Source organism: Cervus elaphus, chromosome 1, assembly GCF_910594005.1.
Source record: "Cervus elaphus chromosome 1, mCerEla1.1, whole genome shotgun sequence".
NCBI lineage: Eukaryota > Metazoa > Chordata > Mammalia > Artiodactyla > Cervidae > Cervus > Cervus elaphus.
In genome coordinates, this window is record NC_057815.1 from 30522156 (window position 1) to 30545103 (window position 22948).

Below are 22948 nucleotides of genomic sequence, written 5' to 3' on the forward strand. Positions count from 1 at the left end.
GGTGAGCTATTTCAAATCCTAAAAGATGATGTTCTGAAAGTGCTGCACTCAATATGCCAGCAAATATGGAGGCCTTGGTAGTGGCCACAGGACTGGAAACGGTCAGTGTTCATTCCAGTCCCAAAGAAGGGCAATGCCAAAGAATGTTAAAACTACTACACAATTGTACTTATTTCACATTCTAGCAAAGTAATGCTCAAAATTCTCCAAGCTAGGCTTCAACAGTATATGAGCCAAGAATTACCATATATTCAAGTTGGATTTAGAAGAGGCAAAGAAACCAGAGATCAAATTTCTAATGTCCTTTGGATCACAGGAAAGCAAGAGAATCCCGGAAAAACATCTACTTCATTGACTACACTAAAGCCTTTCCACAAGAGACTGTGGAAAGTTGTTCAAGACGTGGGAATACCAGATCACCTTACCTGTCTCCTTGGGTACCTGTATGCAGGTCAAAAAGCAACAGTTAGAACTGGACATGGAACAGTGGACTGATTCAAAATTGGGAAAGGAGTACATTATGTCTATATATTGTCACCCTGCTTATTTAACTTAATATGCAGAGTACATCATGAGAAATTCCAGGTCTGGATAAAGCATAAACTGGAATCAAACTGCTGGGAGAATATCAATAACCTCAAGATATTCAAATATCATATCACATATCACATCACCCTTATGGCTGAAAGCAAAGAGGAACTAAAGAGACTCTTGATGAAGATGAAAGAGGAGAGTGAAAATGCTGGCTTAAAATGTAAATGTTCCGATAACTAAGATCATGGCATTGGGTCCCATCACTTCATGGCAAATAGATGGGAGAATAGTGGAAATGGTGAGGACAGACTTTATTTCTTGGGTTCCGAAATCACTGCAAATGGTGACTCCAGCCATGAAATTAAAAGATGCCTGCTCCTTGAAAGAAAAGCAATGACAAACCTAGACAGTGTGTTAAAAAGTGGAGGCATTACTTTGCCTACAAAGGTCTGGATAGTCAAAACTATGGTTTTTTCAGTAGTCACATATGTATGTGAGAATTGGACCATGAAGAAGGCTGATCGCCAAAGAATTGATGCTTTGATCTGTGGTGTTGGAGAAGACTCTTGATAGTCCCATGGACTGCGAGGAAATGAAGCCAGTCAATCCTAAAGGAAATCAACCCTGAATATTCGTTGGAAGGGCTGATGCTGAAGCTGAAGCTGTAATACTTTGGCCACCTGATGCGAAGAGCTGACTCATTAGAAAAAACTTTGATGGTGGGAAAGATTGAAGGCAGCAGAAGGGTACGACAGAGGACGAGGTGGTTGGATGGCATCACCGACTCAGTGGACATGAGTTTTAGCAAGGTCCAGGGGATGGTGAAGTACAGGGATGCCTGGCATGCTGCAGTTCTGGGGTCACAAAGAATCAGACATGACTGAGTGACTGAATAACAATATTGAATTATCTCATCCTAAAATACTGATTATTCATCAGTTCAAATTTTCATTTATTCTTTTCAGTGCATTTCTCCATTTGTTGTTATATATATATCCTTATCCTTAGTATATTTTTTATTTTTTTCAATTATATGTTGAATCTTTCTTCCTTTGTATTTTCTGGCTTGCCTGGTATTAGTCTGCCCATTTTTTTTAAACTCTTGTCATTACAGATATAGCTCTTTTAAACTGGCTTATCTGGGAAAATAGTTACATGGAAATGTTGATTACTTTTTCCTGCTCAGTATTACAATATTTAAACTTTCTTGTATTCTTGAAATAGAATTTCAGGACTTTGATATAGATACCTTTCTTCTGTGTTTAAGTGCATTTAAGATGAAGATTGTCATGTTTAAAAAGTATCTTTGCATTTATGGTTTATTGAAAGGTGCTTTTTTGTTAATTTGCTTTTAAATTAGGAGTGGGTATCTAATTTTTATGAAATAACTGTTTTGATATCCTTTGAGATAAAATTATTTTTTTCTTTTTTAATGAGATGAATTGTTTGAACATATTTTCTAACTTCGGACCATTCTTAGATTCTTTAACTCCTATTTGATCATGGCATTTACTTTAATATACTACTGAATTAAATTTGTTATTATTTTATTTTGCATTTGTGTCTTTATATATATATTATCTTTAGTTTTCTTTTTATCTTTTAAGGGTTATAAGTTTATTTTTGAAACTTTGAAGTTTTATATAATTTCTTAACTCTCTAGAACAGTTAAGAATCAAAGAGTTAGGCATTTTGACATAATGGTTAAAAACATTTGCTGTGTAGTTAAATAGTCTTGAATTTCAATATCAGGTTTGTTACTCTTGCTGTGTGATCTTAGCTTCATTTTTATTTTTCATTTTAAAGACACGATTATTAGTATCATTCTCATAGAATTGTTGTGAGCACTAATAATAATTTGAATGCTTTTCATCTGCCAGCTCCTGTTGTATTACATCATGTATAATTAAATTTATTTAATAGCCAGAATTATAGTGTTATTTTTATTTAGTAAATGAAACTGAGGCAGAGTTTAAATAACCAAGACTATGAAATTCATGAGTAAATTTGATCCTAGACATTATAAGTAGACCCCATTTAAATGATTCAAAAGATGTAGTACAATAAGCATTGGATAAATTGTGTCAGCTACTGTTGTTGTTTTTGTTATTACCATATTTTATTGAATTTTAGAAGCCACTAATTATAAAGACATCATTAATATATGTATCACCAAGAAAGAAAAAAGTTACCTATGAGGCAGTGCTTAAATTGCGAAACTATCCCCCTTTACTGCCATCATTTTCATTCTATTCATGTCATTAAACTTAAGAAACATGTTCAACCTGGATTTTTAAAATAATTTGATAAAATAAAATATAATGATTATCTCTGCCTCGTCTAAGATAGTGACTTTCCATCTCAACTTTCAGATTTTATGGAAATATTTAAAATTTTTAATTACAGTTTACTATAAATTTAAAAAATATGCATGTTTTTCTTGACAGTTGTATTCTTTGCAACTATAAGAACAATTATTTAGATCTAACCATTACATTTGCCATTTAGTTTATGGCCTGAATTCCTTTTTTCAAAGATACCTGCCCTAATTCATTTATGGTTTGGCTTAATGATACTGAGTAATTTCTCCCCTAGAATTAGTAAGTAATATACTTTCTGTTATGTTGCATTTTGGAAAATGCCTTTCTTCTGTACCTGCCAAGGAAAGATAATTTGACTGAATTGAATTCTTTATTTAGAATTATTATGTTAGAATTATTTTTCAAAATTTCATCTTCACTTCATTATCTTCTAGCACTTAGTGAAAAGTTGTTAACAGTCTTAGCTTCCTTTTCTTCGTTGGCAGAATGTTGTTTAGCTCACTCCCGTTTGTTTACTTGTTCACATTCACTCCTTCCTCTGATCTGATCTTTGTGAAAAATTTATTTTCTGCATGAACTGAGACTCAGGAATTAGGATTTTTTTATGTATGAGTTTCTGTATGCTTCACTTTCTTCCTTCTCCAAAGGCTATTGGATGAGACGTTTGGATCTAGAAAATGAGCTGGGGAAATTTTTTTGTTAATGCTTCTACAGTCTTTGGTTTTTCCTTCTGAAAGTATATGCATGTTCTGTAGAATTAATTGTCCATGTGTCTTTTTGCTGTTTGCTGTTATATTTGTTTACCATCTTTTCCTAAGTATAGCAAATTCCTAGGCTGGTGTTGAGTTCGCAGATCTGGATTCAGCACTTTTGTTGTTCTGCTCACCACCTGCCTGTCTGTGAACAGTTCTCTTTATGTCTTTCTTGTTCTTGAACGGCTCTTCTTTTCATATCAGTCTGTTTTGTTTTAGCCATACAGTAACATTTTTTTTTTTTAAGTTGGAGTCTAATTACTTTACAATATTGTAATGTATTGTATGTACTTACAATACATTGACATGAACAGCCATGGAGTTACATGTATTCCCCATCCTGATCCCCCCTCCCACCTCCCTCTCCACCCGATTCCTCTGGGTCTTCTCAGTGCACCAGGCCCGAGCACTTGTCTCATGCATCCCACCTGGGCTGGTGATCTGTTTCACTATAGATAATACAAGCAACTCCTGAAGCTCAATTCTGGAAAAATAAATGACTCAATCAAAAAATGGGCCAAAGAACTAAACAGACATTTCTCCAAAGAAGACATACAGTAACATCTTAAATCTCACTGACAGTAGGAAATATCTTTTAAAATATTATGTCTTTACTGTTTTCTGAATTCTCTTTTGTTTTAGTGCTGGGCATTTGGTCTAAATGGCTTCTTTTGAGCTCCAGAGTTGTTTTATTATTTGGTAATTTTTCATTGATTTTTCATATTTTTTAAAATGCTCATTTCATAGTGATGTGTTTCTTTGCTCCGGCTGCCACAGCACAGTTCCACAGACTGGATGACTTAAACAAGAGCAATTAATTTTCCTACATTTCAGGAGAATGGCAGTTGAAGATCAAGATATTAGAGGTTTTGGTTTCTTTTGAGGCCTCTCTTCTTAATTCATAAGTGTCTGCCTTCTAGCTCCGCCCTCACGTAGTATTTTCTCTGTGTGTGCTGATCTCTGTGTGTGTCCATATTTCTTCTAATTACAAGCATATCAGTCATACTGGATTAAGGCGTAACCCAGTGACCTCATTTTAACTTAATCACCTCTTTAAAGATCCTTTCTACAAATGTCACATTCTGTGGTTCTGTGGGTTAGAGGTTTGACATATGACTTTGGAGGGCGTGCATATTTCAGCCTGCGTCATTTAGGGTGATTGTTTGGGTCTTTCATTCCCCCTTTTGGGTTTTCCTTTCATTGTACTACGTGACAGTGTGTCATGACACAGTGGCAGGCAGAGTACAAGTCACTGAGCCATTTTTAATTTTAAACATCTTGTTGATTTTTTCCTCATTTCTAGTCAATGGAAATATTTCAGTTGAAATTAAAGGAAGCTGAAAAAGCTGCATTTACAAAAGAAGATTATAGACGAGAACGGTGGAAGAAACCAACATACTCAGATAAAGCACATAGTAGTCAAGAAAGTGGAAAGTCAGACTTGGTAAAATATAATAAAAGTTCAAGAGGTAGATATAATACAACAGATATTGCCAACAATGACACTAAAGATAAGTTTAGTGGTGATGAAAAAGATGGTAGATCTGTGTTTTCAGAAACATGTAGAAGAGAACCCAGTCCAAGGAAAAATCAAGAATTTTCTTCTCATGTAAATTTAAGAGCTAAATTCTTAAGACCCTCTGATGATGATGAAGAAGTGTCATTTCATAGCAAGGACAGAAATTTTGAACCATCTAGTTCATCTTCAGCAGTAGTCCCTCAAGATTCTGTGTATTGTGGTTTTCGAAAACCCACAGAAAACAGTGAAGAAAGTTTATCATGGAATCGATTTGGGAGGGGAGACAGGAAACATTCAAATCAAAAACCACCAGAAACCAGTCACAGTGTTGACCATGGATACATTTCAGAAGACGTGAGAGAAAAATCACAGGAGGAAGGCTTGAGAGATGACTCTGTGACAAAAGAACATCTACAGGATACAAAGTCTTCGCTTGCCAGGTATTCTGTCATTTGTTTTCTAAACTGATAAATGAATACTAACGTCAGACGATTCAGGACACTGAGCTGTACTTTAGAGCATCAGTTACTGATTAGATATGTTATGATTTTGTTTCTTAAATTTGATGTAAGTGATGAGATATGCACCTTTGACAGTTCAGTAGTTTCATTTTATATATTGTATTTCATTTCAGTTTATTTAACGAAAAGCTGAAAGATGAATTCAGTAGTGAATATTTCCCAAAATTTGTTGCTTTTTTGAGATCTATAAAGCTAAATGACCTTAATAGTTCTTATAAATAGATATGCTACATGAAATATTTTGGTAGATTTTGTTCAATTCAGTTCAGTTGCTCAGTCATGTCTAACTCTTTGCGACCCCATGGACTATAGGATGCCAGGCTTCCCTGTCCCTCACCATCTCCCAGAGCTTACTCAAACTCATGTCCATTGAGTCAGTCATCCATCCAACCATCTCATCCTCTGTTGTCCCCTTCTCCTCCCCCTTTCAATCTTTCCCAGCATCAGGGTCTTTTCAAATGAGTCAGTTCTTGCCATCAGGTGGCCAAAGTATTGGAGTTTCAGCTTCAGCATCAGTACTTCCAGTGAATATTCAGGACTGATTTCCTTGAGGATTGACTAGTTTGATCTCCTTGCCGTCCAGTTCAGTTCAGTTCAGTTCAGTTAAGTTCAGTTCAGTCACTCATTCGTGTCCGACTCTTTGCAACCCGGTGAACTACAGCACACCAGGCCTCCCTGTCCATCACCAGCTCCTGAAGTCCACCCAAACTCATGTCCATCGAGCCTGTGACGTCATCCAGCCATCTCATCCTCTGTTGTCCCCTTCTCCTCCTGCCCTGAATCTTTCCCAGCATCAGAGTCTTTTCGAATGAGTCAGCTCTTCGCATCAGGTGGACAAAGTACTGGAGTTTCAGCTTCAGCATTAGTCCTTCCAGTGAACACCCAGGACTGATCTCCTTTAGGATGGACTGGTTGGATCTCTTTGCAGTCCAAGGGACTCTCAAGAGTCTTCTCCAACGCCACAGTTCAAAAGCATCAGTTCTTCAGCATTCAGCTTTCTTTATAGTCCAACTCTCACATCCATACATGACTACTAGAAAAACCATAGCCTTGACTAGATGACCCTTTGTTGGCAAAGTAATGTCTCTGCTTTTTAATATGCTATCTAGGTTGGTCATAACTTTCCTTCCAAGGAGTAAGCGTCTTTTAATTTCATGGCTGCAATCACCATCTGCAGAGATTTTGGAGCCCAGAAAAATAAAGTCTGACACTGTTTCCACTGTTTCCCCATCCATTTGCCATGAAGTGATGGGACCGGATGCCATGATCTTAGTTTTCTGAATGTTGAGCTTTAAGCCAACTTTTTCACTCCCCTCTTTCACTTTCATCAAGAGGCTCTTTAGTTTTTCTTCACTTTCTGCCATAAGGGTGTTGTCCTCTGCATATCTGAGGTTATTGATATTTCTCCTGGCAATCTTGATTCCAGCTTGTACTTCCTCCAACCCAGCATTCTCTTGCAGTCCAAGAGACTCTCAAAAGTCTTCTCCAACACCATAGTTCAAAAGCATCAATTTTTCAGAGCTCAGCTTTCTTTATAGTCCAACTCTCACATCCATACATGTCTACTGGAAAAACCATAGCTTTGACTAGGTGGACCTTTGTTGGCAAAGTAATGTCTCTGCTTTTTAATATGCTGTCTAGGTTGGTCAGATTTTGTTAGTACTGCCATATTGCTTTCAAAGGAAATTTGTCCATATTTAAGTACACAATCATAACTATCCATATTGCATACCTACTGGAGATCTGAGAGACTGAAAGAAAATATGCTGCCATAGCCCAAATATGAAGTGAAAAATATATGTGAAAGATCTTGCAGAGGGAAACATGAATTTTGGTGGTTGTTTTGCAGAGAAGGAAATCCATTTTGATAGTTGACAGGTTTTAAAGCTAGAGTTTTGAAAGCAAAATATAGTTAAGATAGTGATTGTACATATAATGATTAGAAAAATCAGTAGCACTAACTGCTTTTATTATTCTTGTCCCTTTAGCAGTTGTATATAGGGTTGAGTTATTCAGTCAGGAAACCCAGGTTGAGTGGGTCAAACCTAGGAAACTTGATTTAGCCATAGGGTTGACACTGTTTGAAATAGCCATAAGTAGAAAATGTGTAGCCAAAGGATAATAACTACCCTGTACTTGAATGAATGATCATTAAAATATGTCTTAAAGTACCACCAAATGAATGGCACACTAAAGGAAGAGATTTTAGGAAGTAATAGAATTCTCTGGTGACAGTCATAGGTGTAAGCTTTGTTGTCTGGGGTCCTGAGTCTGGTAAATCACTTTTGTTAGTGACTTCATCTGAAGCTGTGGGTTATACAGCCTGGTGTGTAGCTTTTAGTAAAAGGGAGGGAGGGAGGCTGGCAAAATCTAGACTGAATGATGGGAGGCCCAGTCAGATGGGTTCTGGTTCAGATCAGGGCTTTGTTCCTAAGAAATGAAAGGAGAAATTCGTTTGTATTGACTGGATAAACACGGCAGGGTTTAGAGAATGTCTGAGGCTGTCTACATGTATAATTGTCCAAGTTTCATTCCAGGTACTCTAGAAGGTAGACTATCTCCAGTACCAATTGCTAGAAACATGTAGAAGTGGAATAAAACTCTTATTTCCTGATATCATTAGGATTGGCTTAACAGTTGGGTAATCTGTAGGTATTTACTTCTGTGACTGCTGCTAAGAAGAGCTTGTAAGCAGTCTTATATTGTTAGTATTCCTTTTGGTTCTGTAATTGCTTCATGTTGGTATGTTGTTTGGTAAGCTTCTGATAGATACTCTATAATACAGGCACTCACTTTTTAGCTTTTGCTTATGTTTTGGTCTGAAGACAGTATTCTTTGTTAGCTGTGTTAATTTTGATGTTACAGATATTTTGAAGCTTTCTATTAATTTTATAGTTGACTGGAGAGGGAAATTATCCATATATTTGTGAAACAAAAAAAAGAATTCCTGAGCATGTAGAGTGGTGTAAGGTAAGAAATCAAGAATAGGACCTTGAAGAATGCCTGTTTTCAGTGATTGGAAGGATTCAGAGAAGGATTATTAGAAGTTGTTAATTTGTCTGAACATTATCTTGGGTTTATGTTGAATTTTTTATAAAATGCCAGAATTCTAGGGAGCTTTAAAACCTGTGAATTTTAGACCTAAAAAAAAAAATAATAGAACTGATTTTAGAACTAGAAGAAATCATAGACTGACTCAGGAATTTTCCAGATGCAGAAACGAGGCAACTGAAGTTGTGGCTTGCACAATGTTATATAACTAGGGTTGCCAGATTTAGCAAATAAAAATATTTGGACATGCTTAAGCTAAAAAAGTTTTTGTAACCTGAAATTAAAATTTAACTGGGTATCTTGTGTTTTATCTGGCAACTGTATGTAACACTTGTCCGTTTTCCGTGTCTGTGACCTTCATACAGGAGATAACATGTAGTTGCAGTCATCTCTTGTTATCCACCAGGAGGCTGGTTCCAGGGCACTACTAGGTACCCAAATCAAGTACTTTATATAAAGAGGCATAGTATTTTTACATACTACCTACATATGTTCTCCCATATACTTTAAATCATCTATAGATTGCTTTTAATAACCAGTACAATGTAAATACTGTGTAAATAGTTGTAAATACAGTGTAAATGCTGTGTAAATAGTTGCTAACTCTCTGCAGATTAGGTTTTGGTTTTTTAAGCTTTCTGAAAATTCCTAAGTATTTTCAGTTCATGGTTGGTTGAATATGAATCCCATGGATACCAAAGGACTGACTGCTGTTTTGTATAAGGGACTTGAGCACCTGCAGACGTTGGGTCTTCAGAAGGCCCAGGGATTCACCAGCAGGTGCCTGTAGTGATCTGAATATTGTTTCTTTCCAGTCAGTTTGGTTCAGTCGCTCAGTTGTGTCTGACTCTTTGCGACCCCATGAACCGCAGCACACCAGGCCTCCCTGTCCATCACCAGCTCCTGGAGTCCACCCAAACCCATGTCCATCGAGTCTATGACGCCATCCAACCATCTCATCCTCTGTCGTCCCCTTCTCCTCCTGCCCTCAATCTTTTCCCAGCATCAGGGTCTTTTTAGATGAGTCAGCTCTTTGCATCAGGTGGCCAAAGTATTGGAGTTTCAGCTTCAGCATCAGTCCCTCCAATGAACACCCAGGACTGATCTCCTTTAGGATGGACTGGTTGGATCTCCTTGCAGTCCAAGGGACTCTCAAGAGTCTTCTCCAACACCACAGTTCAAAAGCATCAATTCTTTGGCCCTCAGCTGAAGATTCTTTCCAATCAATGTATCTTAAAGATCTTTCCTCACCAGCTCATATGTATGTGCTTTTTTTTCATTTTAAAGTCTCTTTAGTATTCTGTTGTAAACTTTAGAGATAAGCTAGTATTTCTCATCAGTTTAGTTTTGTTGGGCTTTAGGTAGTTTCTACTGTGTTGCTCTAAGTAATACTGCAGTGAATAGTTTTGTACATGTATTTTTGCATACATGTTAAATATAGCTGTAAAATAAATTCCAATGATTGGAATTGTATTTCTATATTTCATTGTACTAATCAGTTTACACTCTTACTAGTCTTATATGAGAATGACTTTTCTCTTCCTTGCCTGTAGTATTATTGAGGTTTTTAATCTTTGCCATAGGTAGATTTAAGGAATAGAAACTTTCTTTGATCTGCATGTAAGCATGAGTGAAGTTTGGCCTATTTTTATAAATGTTATTTAATTTTAATTTTATTTTATTAACTAGTCATATATTTTGCCTACTTTTTGAGAGTGTTTTATGAGCATTTTTATAGTTGTTATGTGATATACTTAATTTTTTCTCCTTTTTAGATTTCCTTTCTTTTCTCTTTTCATCTATTCTTTCATTCTTTTTTTTTAAAAAAATATATTTATTTAATTTATTTATTTGACTGTGCCAGGTTTTAGTGTGGCATGTGGGATATAGTTCCCTCACCAGGGATTGAACCCCAGCCCCCTGAGTTGGGAGTGCAGAGTCTTAGCCCCTGGACCACCAGGGAAGTCCCTTCATTCATTCTTATGGTGATCATATTTATAGTTCTTTTCCTTTGTCAATTTTAGGCCCTGAAGTAGCTGGAAAACATCCTCTAACAGTGGCCCATGTGATTAATAATTTTAAGATGTTTATTCTTAGAAATAAAATGTGCTTGTATATAGTTCTGTTTTATTGGAAAATATATTAGCTAATATATTTTCAAAAGTTTGAAACCTAGAGTAGTACATAGTATGAGCAAAACTAACGTGATGTCCTTAATTTTGATTTTATCTATGTTAATATCTGAATTTAACTCATTTTATAGAATAGAAAATATTACATGAGGTTACAACAGTTAAAAACCTTGGCAGAGTTTTCTTTGATAGCCTAGGAGGACAAGAGAAGGATACTAAGTTCTGAAGTGTTTGAGTATAGTTATGAGATCTTTAGGGGAGAAGATTTGAGACTAAGTGGTAAGAAAAGAACTAAAGGGACTGGATTTATGAACACTGTCAGCAGGCAAAGAATAATTGCAATATACTCAAGGTTTTTGAAATGTCTTTGGATTGGAGCTTTTTAAATTACATTCTCCCCAAAAGTTTGAGCCAGAGTTTGTTGTGGGTGTGTGTCTGTGTATGGATGTGTGTTGTAAAAAGAGTACATTTAAATGGGAAAATAGGATTTCAGAAAATAATTTTGAAGAGGGCTTTTGAAATACAGCAGTAACCCTGGAAAATGAGAAATGCTTATACTTTTTTCTTTTTATAGGATAGTTGCAAATGCCATGGTGATGTTTTTTTCAGAGCATATGCTTGCCATTATAAATGCTTCGAGTCTTCCATTATAAATGGAAGAGTGTGTCCCTGCTGTTTGTTGCAAAGCATTGTGTGTACTGTGGTATCAACGATAATGTATTCTTCAGTCATTGATGCCCAACAACTTTCATTGTAATGTCTTTATTTGATACCTATTACTATCCTATTGTGTGTTGAATTATCTGTTAATATTGAAAATGCCAGAGATACTCAGAATTCTTGTGTATCATCATATTTATTCTGATCTACATTTCAGTACTAATAAACAATTCTGTTAGAAACTATACCCACTCCACAACTCCGTCAAAACAACAAAAAAAGCAATGTTTGGAGTACAAACTTTACAACTATGAATGCTGCCTCTTTTAAAGGTCTCTGAGATTTCAGTTATCTTCTTGAAACTTCTGTTTGGTTGGAGTCCACATACCTTCTTGGGTGCTGTCTCTTGATTGATTCTTTGTATACTGAAAAGTGAAGAGAAAATGAAAGTTTCTCAAAAACAGAAGAGTCTGATAAAAATGACAAAGATGTGCCTTTGGGTAGGCAATAATAGAGATCTTTGGCAACTTAATCAAGAATATTATCATTGTAGAAGAGGATTTATAAGCCAGATTTCATGGGTAAATTATGACTGTGGATTATGATATAATAGAGATAGAAAGTATATGTGGGAGACATGGGTTAAATGCCTCCCTCATTCCCATATTTCCTAGGATACTTGAATATGTTTATATATTAGTGGGAAAGACAGTATCAAATTTGAAAGGAGCTAAAAATAAAGAATGATGATAGACGGGAAAATTCAGCAGGAATTCAGTTAGTGTATGTGTATGTATGATACAGGTAGGATTATCCTGAGTTCAAATGTTAAAGAAGAGGCAAGTGTGGCTGTGGATGTGGGTGATGGGAGGCAACTGTAGGAATTGCTTTTGGGGGAGGGAGTATAGTAGTTGTGGGTCCCGGGCTTGCCCTCAGGGCATGTGGAATCTTTCTGGACCAGGGATCAAACCCGTGTCCCTTGCATTGGCTGGTGATTTCCTAACTACTGAACCACTGAAGAAGTCTCCAGTTCTTCTAAAGTCTAGTCTGTCTGATACCTGTTTTGCTGCTACTTTTGATTTCCATGCCTTTAGTTTTAGTCTGTATGTGTCTCTGGGTCTGAAGTGGGTCTCCTGAAGATAGGATATATACAGTTCTGGTTTTTCTATCCAGCCAGCCAGTCTGTGTCTTTTGGCTAGAGCATTTAATCCATTTACATTTCAGGTAATTTTTGATATGTATTTTAGTATTAGAATTTTCTTTATTGTTTTGGGTTTATTTTGTAGGTCTTCTTCTCCTGTGTTTCACACCTAGAGAAGTTCCTTTTGCATTTGTTATAAAGCTGATTTTGTGATGCTGTTATTCTCTTAGCTTCTGCTTATCTGTAAAGCTTTTGATTTCTCTATCCAATCTGAATGAGATTCTTTCATGTAGATTAAACTTGGATGTAGGTTTTTCCTCTTTATTACCTTGAATGTATCCTGTCATTCCCTTTTGGCCTACAGAGTTTCTGCTGAAAAAATCTGCTTATAACTTAATGGGGATTACTTTTGAAATTTTTTGTTTTGTTTTCCTTGCTGTTTTAGTATGTTTTCCTTGAATTTAATTTTTGTTAGTTTGATACATGTCATGGTGTGTTTCTCCTTGAGTTTTTCCTTTATGGGCCTCTACCCTTCTTGCACTTGAATGTCTGTTTGCTTTTTCATGTTAAGGAAGTTTCTGACTATGATCTGTTCAGATACTTTCTCAGACGCTTTCTCCTTCTCTTCTTTTTCTGGGACTCCTGTATTTCAAATGTTGATGCATTTAATGTTGTTTTAGAGGTCTGAAAGTGTCCTTATTTCATTTAATTCTTTTTTTCTTTATTCTGCCCCTTGACAGTGATTTACAGCACCATTCTATTTTCCAGCTCACTTATTCACTTTCTGTCACAGTCATTTCTGTCACAGTTATTGGTTCCTTCTAGTATATTTTTTCATTTCAGTTTTTGTGCTTCCCATCTATTTTGTTGTTGTTGTTGTTCTTTAGTTTCTAGGTCTTTGTTAAACATTTGTATTTTCTCAGTCCGTGTATCCATTCTGTTTCCAAGAGCTTTTGCATCATCTTTACTATTATTATGCTGAATTATTTTCCCAGTAGGTTGCCTGTTTCATCTTCATTTATCTGGTCTTGTTGTTTTTTACCTGTCTCTTTGTCAGTAACTTTTTTGTCGCGTGATTTTTTTTTTTTCCCTTGATGTGTGGCACTGTGTACCTGTCTCACTGGTTGTCTGTCCTGAGATATCCAGCACTGGAGTTTGCAGGCAGTGGGTTAGAGCTGGAACTTGGTGCCAAGATGAGGCTCTCTAGAGACCTCACACTTACTGACATTCCCCGGGGACATGAAGTTCTCTCAGTCCATTGGCTTGAACTCAGTGCTCCCGCCAGAGGAGCTCAGGCCTGACACCTGGCTTGGTTAGGCAGGGGTTGCCCCCGCCCCTCAGACGTCTGACTAGCCCTGCCAGTGCCTTGGAGGTGCCCTGGTTGTGAGGGTGTGCAACTCTTTGTCCTCCTGCCGTAGTATAAGCCAGAAATTCTTTCTTAATGACTATTTATGTCGGTATTTTTTAACATATGATTCCCAGAAATTCACAAAGACTGTTGTGACAATTTTGTTTACACATAACTCATTAAATTGAAATGTCCTTCATTGTTTTGACTTGCCCTTGGACTTCAGCCTGCCAGGCTCCTCTGTCCATGGAATTTTTCAGGCGATAATACTGGAGTGGGTTCCATTTCCTCTTCCAGAGGATCTTCCCGACCCAGGAGTAGAACCAACATCTCCTATGTCTCTTGCATTGGAGGCAGATTCTTTACCACTGAGCCATTGGGGAAGTCCTTTTACTTCTATAAACTTATTTTATTTTTACCAAAAAAATATTAACGAACCTTTGAAATAAAATTACATTAAAATTATTCTGTGTGCACATGTTTTCTATAAGTCATCTTTAGAAATTGAAAAAGAAATAGATTGTTTCTTTTACTCATTCAAATTTGAAAGAAAATTGTCTAGTCTCACGTGACAAAGAATGAAGTAACAAGGGAAGGTTGTTTTTGTATCAGAGATATTTCTTTGAAACTTAAATCAGGTGCCTTTGACAAAGTCCATCTCCTATTCATCTCTTGTTTATTGAAATTTTTCTCGACATTATTGTGTTGCCCGAAATTCAAGTAAATTACATTTACAGTACAATATAAATGATGTATAGCTCTGAATTTAAGTTGAGAAAGGTTACTGAAAAAATATTTTCCATCCAAAATAGTATACCTAATGATCCAGGCAATATCTCAACCAATAAAAGCATATAGGAACTAATAATGTTCTCCTAAGCTTAGATGACTACAATATTCTCACAGCATTGATTAAAAAATGTGAACTGAAAGAACTTTAGGAAAGGGGACAAAAATGAGTTTTTTCTGATTGTGCTTTACCAGAAGTATTTTATATTTCTTAGTCTAAGCACAATAACATTGCCTTTCCTTTCACCAATATGAGTAGAATTGATTTTTTTGGAATTTCTGCAGAGATTAATGTCCGAAAAAAAACCTCAAATGCTATCTACTAACAGATTTCTTTCTTTCCTTTTTTCCCAAAGGAGTTCAGTATTTAAATATAATTTTCACATATGGTGGTTAAAGTTTTGATTTAACAAAACTTTCTGTTTATTTTGCTATTTCTTGCTCAGAATGTTTGTTGAAAACTCAGGTTAATTTCAGTAGAGTATGATAAAATATACATATGGAGGAAAACTAGTAATACTATAGGTGTATTATTAATATTTGGAAGTATGACAGATTTTTTTCCTGCTTTAAATATTATATCACTCCCCTTTGAGGATTTTTAAGTACAACAATTTATTGAAGTATACTTGACATAAAACCAACTGTATGTGTATATAAAGTGTACAATTTGGTAAATTTTGTAGTGTGTATATTCTAACAAATCCATCACCCTGAAAAGTTTCTTTCTGTTCTTTCATAGTTATCTCTCTTGCCTCTCCACAAACATTGGCAACCCACCTACACAACTATTGCTGGATGTCTCAGTTTTATTCATGTTGCTGTATATAAGAAGAATTCTTACCTTTTTGTTGATGGATAATATACCATTGGTAGATATATTGTACCACGGTTTGTTTTTCCATGTACCTGCTGGTGGATGTTTAGAATCTTTTCACATTTTGGCTGCAAAAAATTAAGCCTCTTTGAACATTCATGTACAAGTCTTAATATGAGCATACACTTTCTTTTCTCTTGAGGAAATGGCTAGGGAAGAGTGGCTAGATGATATGGTAACTATATGTTTAAATTTTGAGAAACTGCCAAGCTATTTTACTAAGTATTTGTGTCATTTCACATTACCACCTGCATTGTATTAGACTTGCAATTCCTCTGCATTCTTACTGGAATTTGGTGTATAGTCAGTCTTTTAAGTGTTCACTGTTACAGTGTATGTGTAGCAGTATCTCCTTATGGTTCTGTGTTCCTCTAATGACATCGAATGCTTACTTGCCATCCAGATACCTTTTTTCAAAGTATTAAGCATGTGTGATAATTTTGCTTCTGTCATTTCTTTACATTACAAGCTTATATGGTAATTTGTATCTTTTTTTCCCCTGATCAGTTGGGTTAGAAATTTATCAGTTTTACTCTCTTTAAAAGTGTTTGCTTTCATTGAATTTGTTTACTGTTTTTGTTTTTCACTTATTTCCACTTTGATTTTTATTACTGTGCTTACTTTGAATTTAATTTGCTCTTTTTCTGGTTTCTTAAGTTGTAAACTGATATCATTGATTTGAAACTTTCTTTTCTAGTGTCAATATTTAGTGTTATAAATTTCCCTGTAAGTAATACTTTAGCAGCCTCCCACAAATTCTGATATGTTGCTAATGATTTCTAATTTAATTTTACTGTGGTCAGAGAACTTTGTATGACTTGAATCCCTTTATGTTTATTGAGACTTGTTTTATGGCTCAGAATATGGTCTGTTTTGGAAAGTGTTTTGTATGCACTTGGAAAGAATGTTCTGTTGTTGGGTGGAATGTTCTCTGAATGTCAGTTAGGTCCTGCTAGTTGCTGGTGTTACTCAGTTCTTCCATATCCTTGCTGATTTTCTCTTTTCTTAGTCTGTCAAGTATTGAGAGTGGGGTCTTGAAATCAGCAGCTGTAATTGTAGATTTGTCTGTTTCTCTGGAATTCTGTCAGTTTTTGCTTTATGTATTTTGTTGCTCTATTATTTGATGCATAAGTATTGGATTGGCCAAAAGGTTTGTTTACATTTGTTTGGAAAGTCCTGAACATACCTTTTGACCAACCCAGTATTTATGGTGTCTTCTGTACTTTTTCTTTGTTTTGTTTATTTCACAGGTCTTCTGTGCTCCTGATGGATTGATTTCTTTTTCATATGAAATGACTTTCTTTGTCCCTTGGGATGTTTTTTGCTCTGCATTCTAATGTGATGTTAAGTAAGCCTCGTTAACTTTCTTTTCACTAATTTTCAAACATGTTACATCTTTTTCTCTGATTTTACATTTAGCATCTTTATGTCTTTGTAGTTCATTTCTTGTTGGGCTTCCCTCGTAGCTCAGCTAGTAAAGAATCTGCCTGCAGTGCAGGAGACCCTGATTCAATTCCTGGGTTGGGAAGATCCCCTGGAGAAGGGATAGACTACCCACTCCAGTATTCTCGGGCTTCCCTGGTGACACAGCTGGTAAAGAATCTGCCGGCAATGCAGGAGACCTGGGTTTAATCCCTGGGTTGGGAAGATGCCCTGGAGAAGGGAACCGCTACCCCCTCCAGTATTCTGTCCTGGAGATTTCCATGGACTGTTCATTTCTTGTAGTTGAATTTTGCTTTTGTATCCATTTGATGATTTCTGCCTATTAATTCAGGTGTTTAGACTATTTATATATATTGCGATATAATTAAATTTGAATCTGTAATTTTCCTGTTTCTTTTCTCTTCATCTTATCTATTTTTTGCTCTCTTTTTCTTCATCTGACTTCTTTTGGATTGAGTATTTTTATGATTCCATTTCATTTCTTTAGTTGTGTACTTTCTGTATTTTCAGTGGTTTCTTTGGCTTTGACAGCACACATATTTTTAAAAAATATTTAATTAATTAATTTGGCTGTGTCCAATTTCTATTGCAGGAAATGGAATCTTCCATTGCTGTACGGAGGCTCCAGATTCATAGTTCAGTAGTTGCAGTGCATTGCCCCACAGCATCTGGGATCTTAGTTTCCTGAGCAGGGATTGAATCCACATCCCTTGCATTGCAAGGTGTATTCTTAACCACTGGACCACCAGGGAAGTCCCAGCAGCATACATCTTTAGTTTATCTACCTTCAAGTGATATTATGCTACCCCTGTAAGAACTTTATAGTAGTTTATTTACATTTCTCCCCATCCTGTCCTGTTAGAGTTTTCATACAGTTTACTTATACTTGTTATAAACTCTTGTTATTATTTTTCTTTAATTAGTTATCTTGAAAAAAATAGTTATCTTAAAAAAGAGACTTGAGTAATAAGAAACAAGTGAATATTTACCCTTGTAGTCATCATTTCTGTTCTTCCTTCATTTGAGTTGATCCATATTTCAGTCTGGTATAATTTTTCTTCCATTTGGAGGCTTTTCTTTAACATTCTTTCAGCTTTTTATGTCTCTTCATTTCACCTTTTTTAAATTTTTTAAATTTACTTTAATTGGAGCATAATTACAATATTGTGGTTTTTGCCATACATCAATATGAGTCAGCCATAGATACACATGTGTCCCCCCATCCTGAACCCTCCTCCCACCTCCCTCCCCACCCGATCCCTCCAGGTTGTCCCAGAACACCATCTTTGGGTGCCCTGCTTCATACATCAAACTCTCACTGGTTGTCTCTTTTACATATGGTAATATATATGTTTCAGTGCTGTTCTCTCAAATCATCCCACCATCTCTTTCTCCCACTGAGTCCAAAAGTCTGTTCTTTACGTCTGTGTCTCCTTTGCTGTCCTGTATGTAGGGTCGTTGGTACCATCTTTCTAGATTCCATATACATGCTTTAATATATGGTATTTGTCTTTCTCTTTCTGACTTACTTCACTCTAAACAGGCTCTGGATTCATCCACCTCATTAGAACTAACTCAAATGCATTCCTTTTTATAGCTGAGTAGTATTCCATTGTGTATATGGACGACAACTTCCTTATCCATTCATCTGCCGATGCACATCTAGGTTGCTTCCATGTCCTAACTATTGTAAATAGTGCTACAGTGAACATTGGGGTACATGCGTCTTTTTAAATTCTGATTTCCTCGGAGTATATGCCCAAGAGTGAGATTGCTGGGTTGTATGGTATTTTTATTTCTAGTTTTTTGAGGAATCTCCATACTCTTTTTCCATAGTGGTTGTGTAAGTTTGCATCAACAGTGTAAGATGGTTCCCTTTTTGCCACACCCTCTCCAGCATTTATTGTTTGTAGAATTTTTGATGATGACCATTTTGATGATGACCATGTGAGATGATGCCTCATTGTGATTTTGATTTGCATTTCTCTAATAATAAGTGATGTTGAGCATCTGTTCTTGTGTTTATTAGCCATCTGTATGTCTTTGGAGAAATGTCTGTTTAGGTCTTTTGCTCACCTTTTGATTAAGTTGTTCATTTTTCTTGTATTGAGCTTCATGAACTGTTTGTATATTTTGGAGATTAATCCTTTGTCAGTTGTTTTGTTTGCTATTGTTTTCTCCCATTCTGAGGGCTGTCTTTTCACCTTGTTTATCATTTCCTTAGTTGTGCAAATGCTTTTAAGTTTAATTAGATCCCATTTGTTTATTTTTATTTTTATTTCCATTACTCTGAAGTGAAAAGGATACTTTGACTTGAGATAGAATTCTAGGCTGACAATTTGAAGTACTTTCAAGATATTGCTACTCTTTTCTTGCTTATGTTGTTTCTGATGAGAAATCTGCTGTTTCCTTTTTTCTCGGTGCATAAATGTCTTTTTTCCCCCTCCTGTGGCAGCTATAAATTGTTCTCTTTCTCAGTAGTTTTGAACAGTTTGATTATGATGTGCCTTGATGTGGTTTTCTTGTTTTGTTTTTGTACTAGGAATTCTGTAAGCTCCTTGGATTTTTAGTTTTCACTAAATTTAGTAAACTTTGACCTTTGTTTCTTCTGTCTCCCATTTATTTCAGGGACTCCAATAATATGAATAGTAGGCTATTTGTGGTTGACCTATACGTCTCCATTGTTCTTTTCTGTTCTGAACTTCTTTTTTTCTGTGTGTTTCATTTTGTGTAGAAGTTAGGCATTGGAAACTAACGTTTCAATTTAATTTTTTTCTTTTGCAGTCTAATCTCCGTTAATCCTATTCAGTGTAGTTTTTATTTTGACCATTGTAATTTTCACTTGTAGAACTTAAATTCTAATCTCTTTTATGTCTTAGTTGTCTCTTACTTTTCAACCATGTGGAATAAATTTATATTACCTTTCAATGTCCTTGTCTTCTGTTTGTTAAATCTCTGTCAGTATTTTGATTGATAGCTTTTTCTCCTAATTAAGGGTTTTACTTTTTTTCTAGTTTGCAGGTCTGACAATCTTTAATTGGATACTAGATATTGAGAATTTTATTTTGTTCCATGGTAGATATTTTTGCATTCATGTAAGTGTCCTTGAGTTTTCTTTTGGGAGACAGTTAACTGAATTGGAAACTGGTCCTTTTGATTCCTGTTGATATATGGCAGAAGCCAACACAATATTATAAAGCAGTTATCCTCCAATAAAAAATAAATAAATTTAAATTTAAAAAGGAGTTTTACTTTTTCAGTGCTAGATATATTTATATTCCTGGAAGTATTCTTGAATTTTGTTTTGGGACATGGTTAACTTAATTTAAAGCTGGTCCTTTGGACTCCTGCCCTTAATGTTTGTTGGGTGGGCCCAGAGCAGCATTTAATCTAGGGTTTATTTCCCATTCATGAAAAAGGACCTTTAATACTCTACCCACTGCTTTCATAATTATGAAGTTTCCTAGTCTGGCTGTTGGGACCTATTCCTATTACCAGGAATGCTGAATGCTGTTCCTCTAATTCTCCCGACTACAGGTAGTTTCTGGTTATTACTCAAGGAGAACTCTCTACACTTCTCTGGAATTCTTTCACTGTGCAGCTCCTCCTCTCCTGCTGCCTTGGACTCTTAGCTATTTCTCTTTCATTAAGGAGTCCTTCATGCTCTGTGTAGGTTCACCCTCCTTGTATTGTAGTCTCGAATCTTTCTTATGGCAGTAAGGCAAAGTTTCTTAGGAGAACTTTGTATATGCCAGGAATCTGACCTTGGCTGGAAATTTATCTTTTCTTTTTTGAGGCTTGCACACTATAGGTTTGATACATCACCTTAGCTGTAAATTAGGTTTTTGTTGTCTAATTGTGGGTTGTCTTTGCAAAAGAGCACGTGGTCACTATTTTTATTCTTCAAATGTAGATAAATGTAATTTTCTGGTTATAGTTTCTTAGCTTATCCGTAAGTTATCCATTGAATGAGAAGAATTTCTGTAGCTGTGTAGAATTATGACCTGATTATAGTGTTAATTTTTGTTTCTTTTTTTAGAATGAGTATGGGAATATTAGGGACTTCCCTGATAGCTCAGTTGGTAAAGAATCTGCCTGCAATGTGGGAGACCTGGGTTCGTCCCTGGGTTGGGACGATCCCCTAGAGAATGGAAAGGCTACCCACTCCAGTATTCTGGCCTGGAGAATTCCATGGACTGTATAGTCCATGGGGTCCCAAAGATTTGGACATGACTGAGTGACTTTCACTTCACTTCACAGGAATATTAAGTTATGATGAATATTACTTTTATTATTTTTCTCACTGCTACTGGGTCTTTGGTCAGGTATTGTAACTGCCATAGGCCATGATGGCATTGTAACATAGTATCTTTAAGTAGTGATTTTTAGGGGAGCATTGAAGCTTTTATATTTATTATTTCTGTTTGTGCTGATTGCTTTGTGAAGGTCATTTGAAATAACATTTGAATCTTGGTGTTGTTATTTACAACAGCTTACTTGTTAATATGTACTTATATTTCATATGCTCTTTGTGTGTCCTTTTCAAACAGAAGTAGTCCAGGGGATGAGTCTATCCACGTCTTGAGTGTTGATGAGAAGAACAAGTTAGGAGCCAAAATTATCAAGGCAGAGATGATGGGCAATATGGTAAGGCTTATGAAGAATAATTACTAAATATTTAACTTCTTACAAGTAAATTTTGGTAGTTCCTAAGCTATGGGGATGTAGCATCTTTTGACAATACTGTTGCTTATTTATTCTTTGAAGAGATTCCTGAGCACTCCTAAGAACAGTATGTCTACTTCTAAGTAAATTATGTAATTTGTCAAATTTTTGGAATTTATGATTTTAGGGAACTAAATGCTTTTAAATTTTAAATTTAGGGAACTAAATGCTTTTAAATTTTAATGAAATTCATATTTCATTAATAATGTGTTACTTTCTTAAATTCCGTTACTTAGGAACTTTAAAATTGAACTACTAAAAAGAATGGTTAATTAATTTTTTCAAAATTTTAGGCAACTTATTTGTGCCTGACTGTGTTAGATGCTTTGTGTAGCTCACTTAATTCCCATGATAATGTTGTGATTTGAGACTTAACCTGAGAATTGAATAGAAATGAAATTATTTGGTAAGAGTGGCATCTATCTATTATTGTCACATTCCTCTTATACAAATACATGTCACGCTGCACATGGCAGAATGGCAAAGTCAGACAGCTGTCTATGTCTTGAAAAAATTGATTCTCTTGTGGTCATGTGTATGTACACATCTCAAATCCAAATATAAGTCATCTTAAGTAGTCTTCTGTTTTGGTGCACTATCTGTGTGACACTCTGTAGTAGAACAAAAAGTGAACGAACTTGATACTTCTGATTTTATCAGTTTGTATCTCTAATAAAAATCATATCTTGCATATGCTGCACTCTCTCTCTTTGAATCTAATCTTTGATGACACTGAACTCAAGCTCAACCCAGAAATTAGTGAGACAGACCACCACCAACAGCAAGAAAATAACATTTATGTTTAGAAAGCACAAATAAATTGGTTAAAACTGTGAAAGAAAGGTAACCATGTTAGGAGATTAACATATGTTAAAAGAAGTGTTCTGTGTTCATGGACCACAGCAGTGGAGAAAACTGTCTTTGCTTGTCGTAGTATTCTATTTATTTAATTTATTACATTGTGATTTATTGTTTTATATGTTAGTATTTATAAATTTTTATAGATTTCCTAGAATAAAAAGAAATGCATTCAGTTTTTATCTAAGTTACTTATCAACAGTAAATAAGGTATTATTTTAAATACTACGATGGCTTTCTTTTTGTTAATAACTGAAATTCTGAGCATTGGAAGTTT

At 35.6% G+C, this 22948-nt stretch overlaps 1 protein-coding gene across 3 annotated transcripts in view; it reads left to right on the forward strand.

Annotated features, from left to right (window-relative positions):
- CWF19L2 (CWF19 like cell cycle control factor 2) overlaps positions 1–22948 on the forward strand; it is a 154698-nt gene that overhangs the window by 53879 nt on the left and 77871 nt on the right. For all 3 annotated transcript variants that reach the window (XM_043898155.1, XM_043898170.1, XM_043898161.1), the window contains exons 8-9: positions 4911–5566; positions 21639–21735. In XM_043898155.1, the coding sequence (XP_043754090.1) occupies positions 4911–5566; positions 21639–21735 (753 nt within the window). The remainder of the gene's footprint in view (positions 1–4910; positions 5567–21638; positions 21736–22948) is intronic.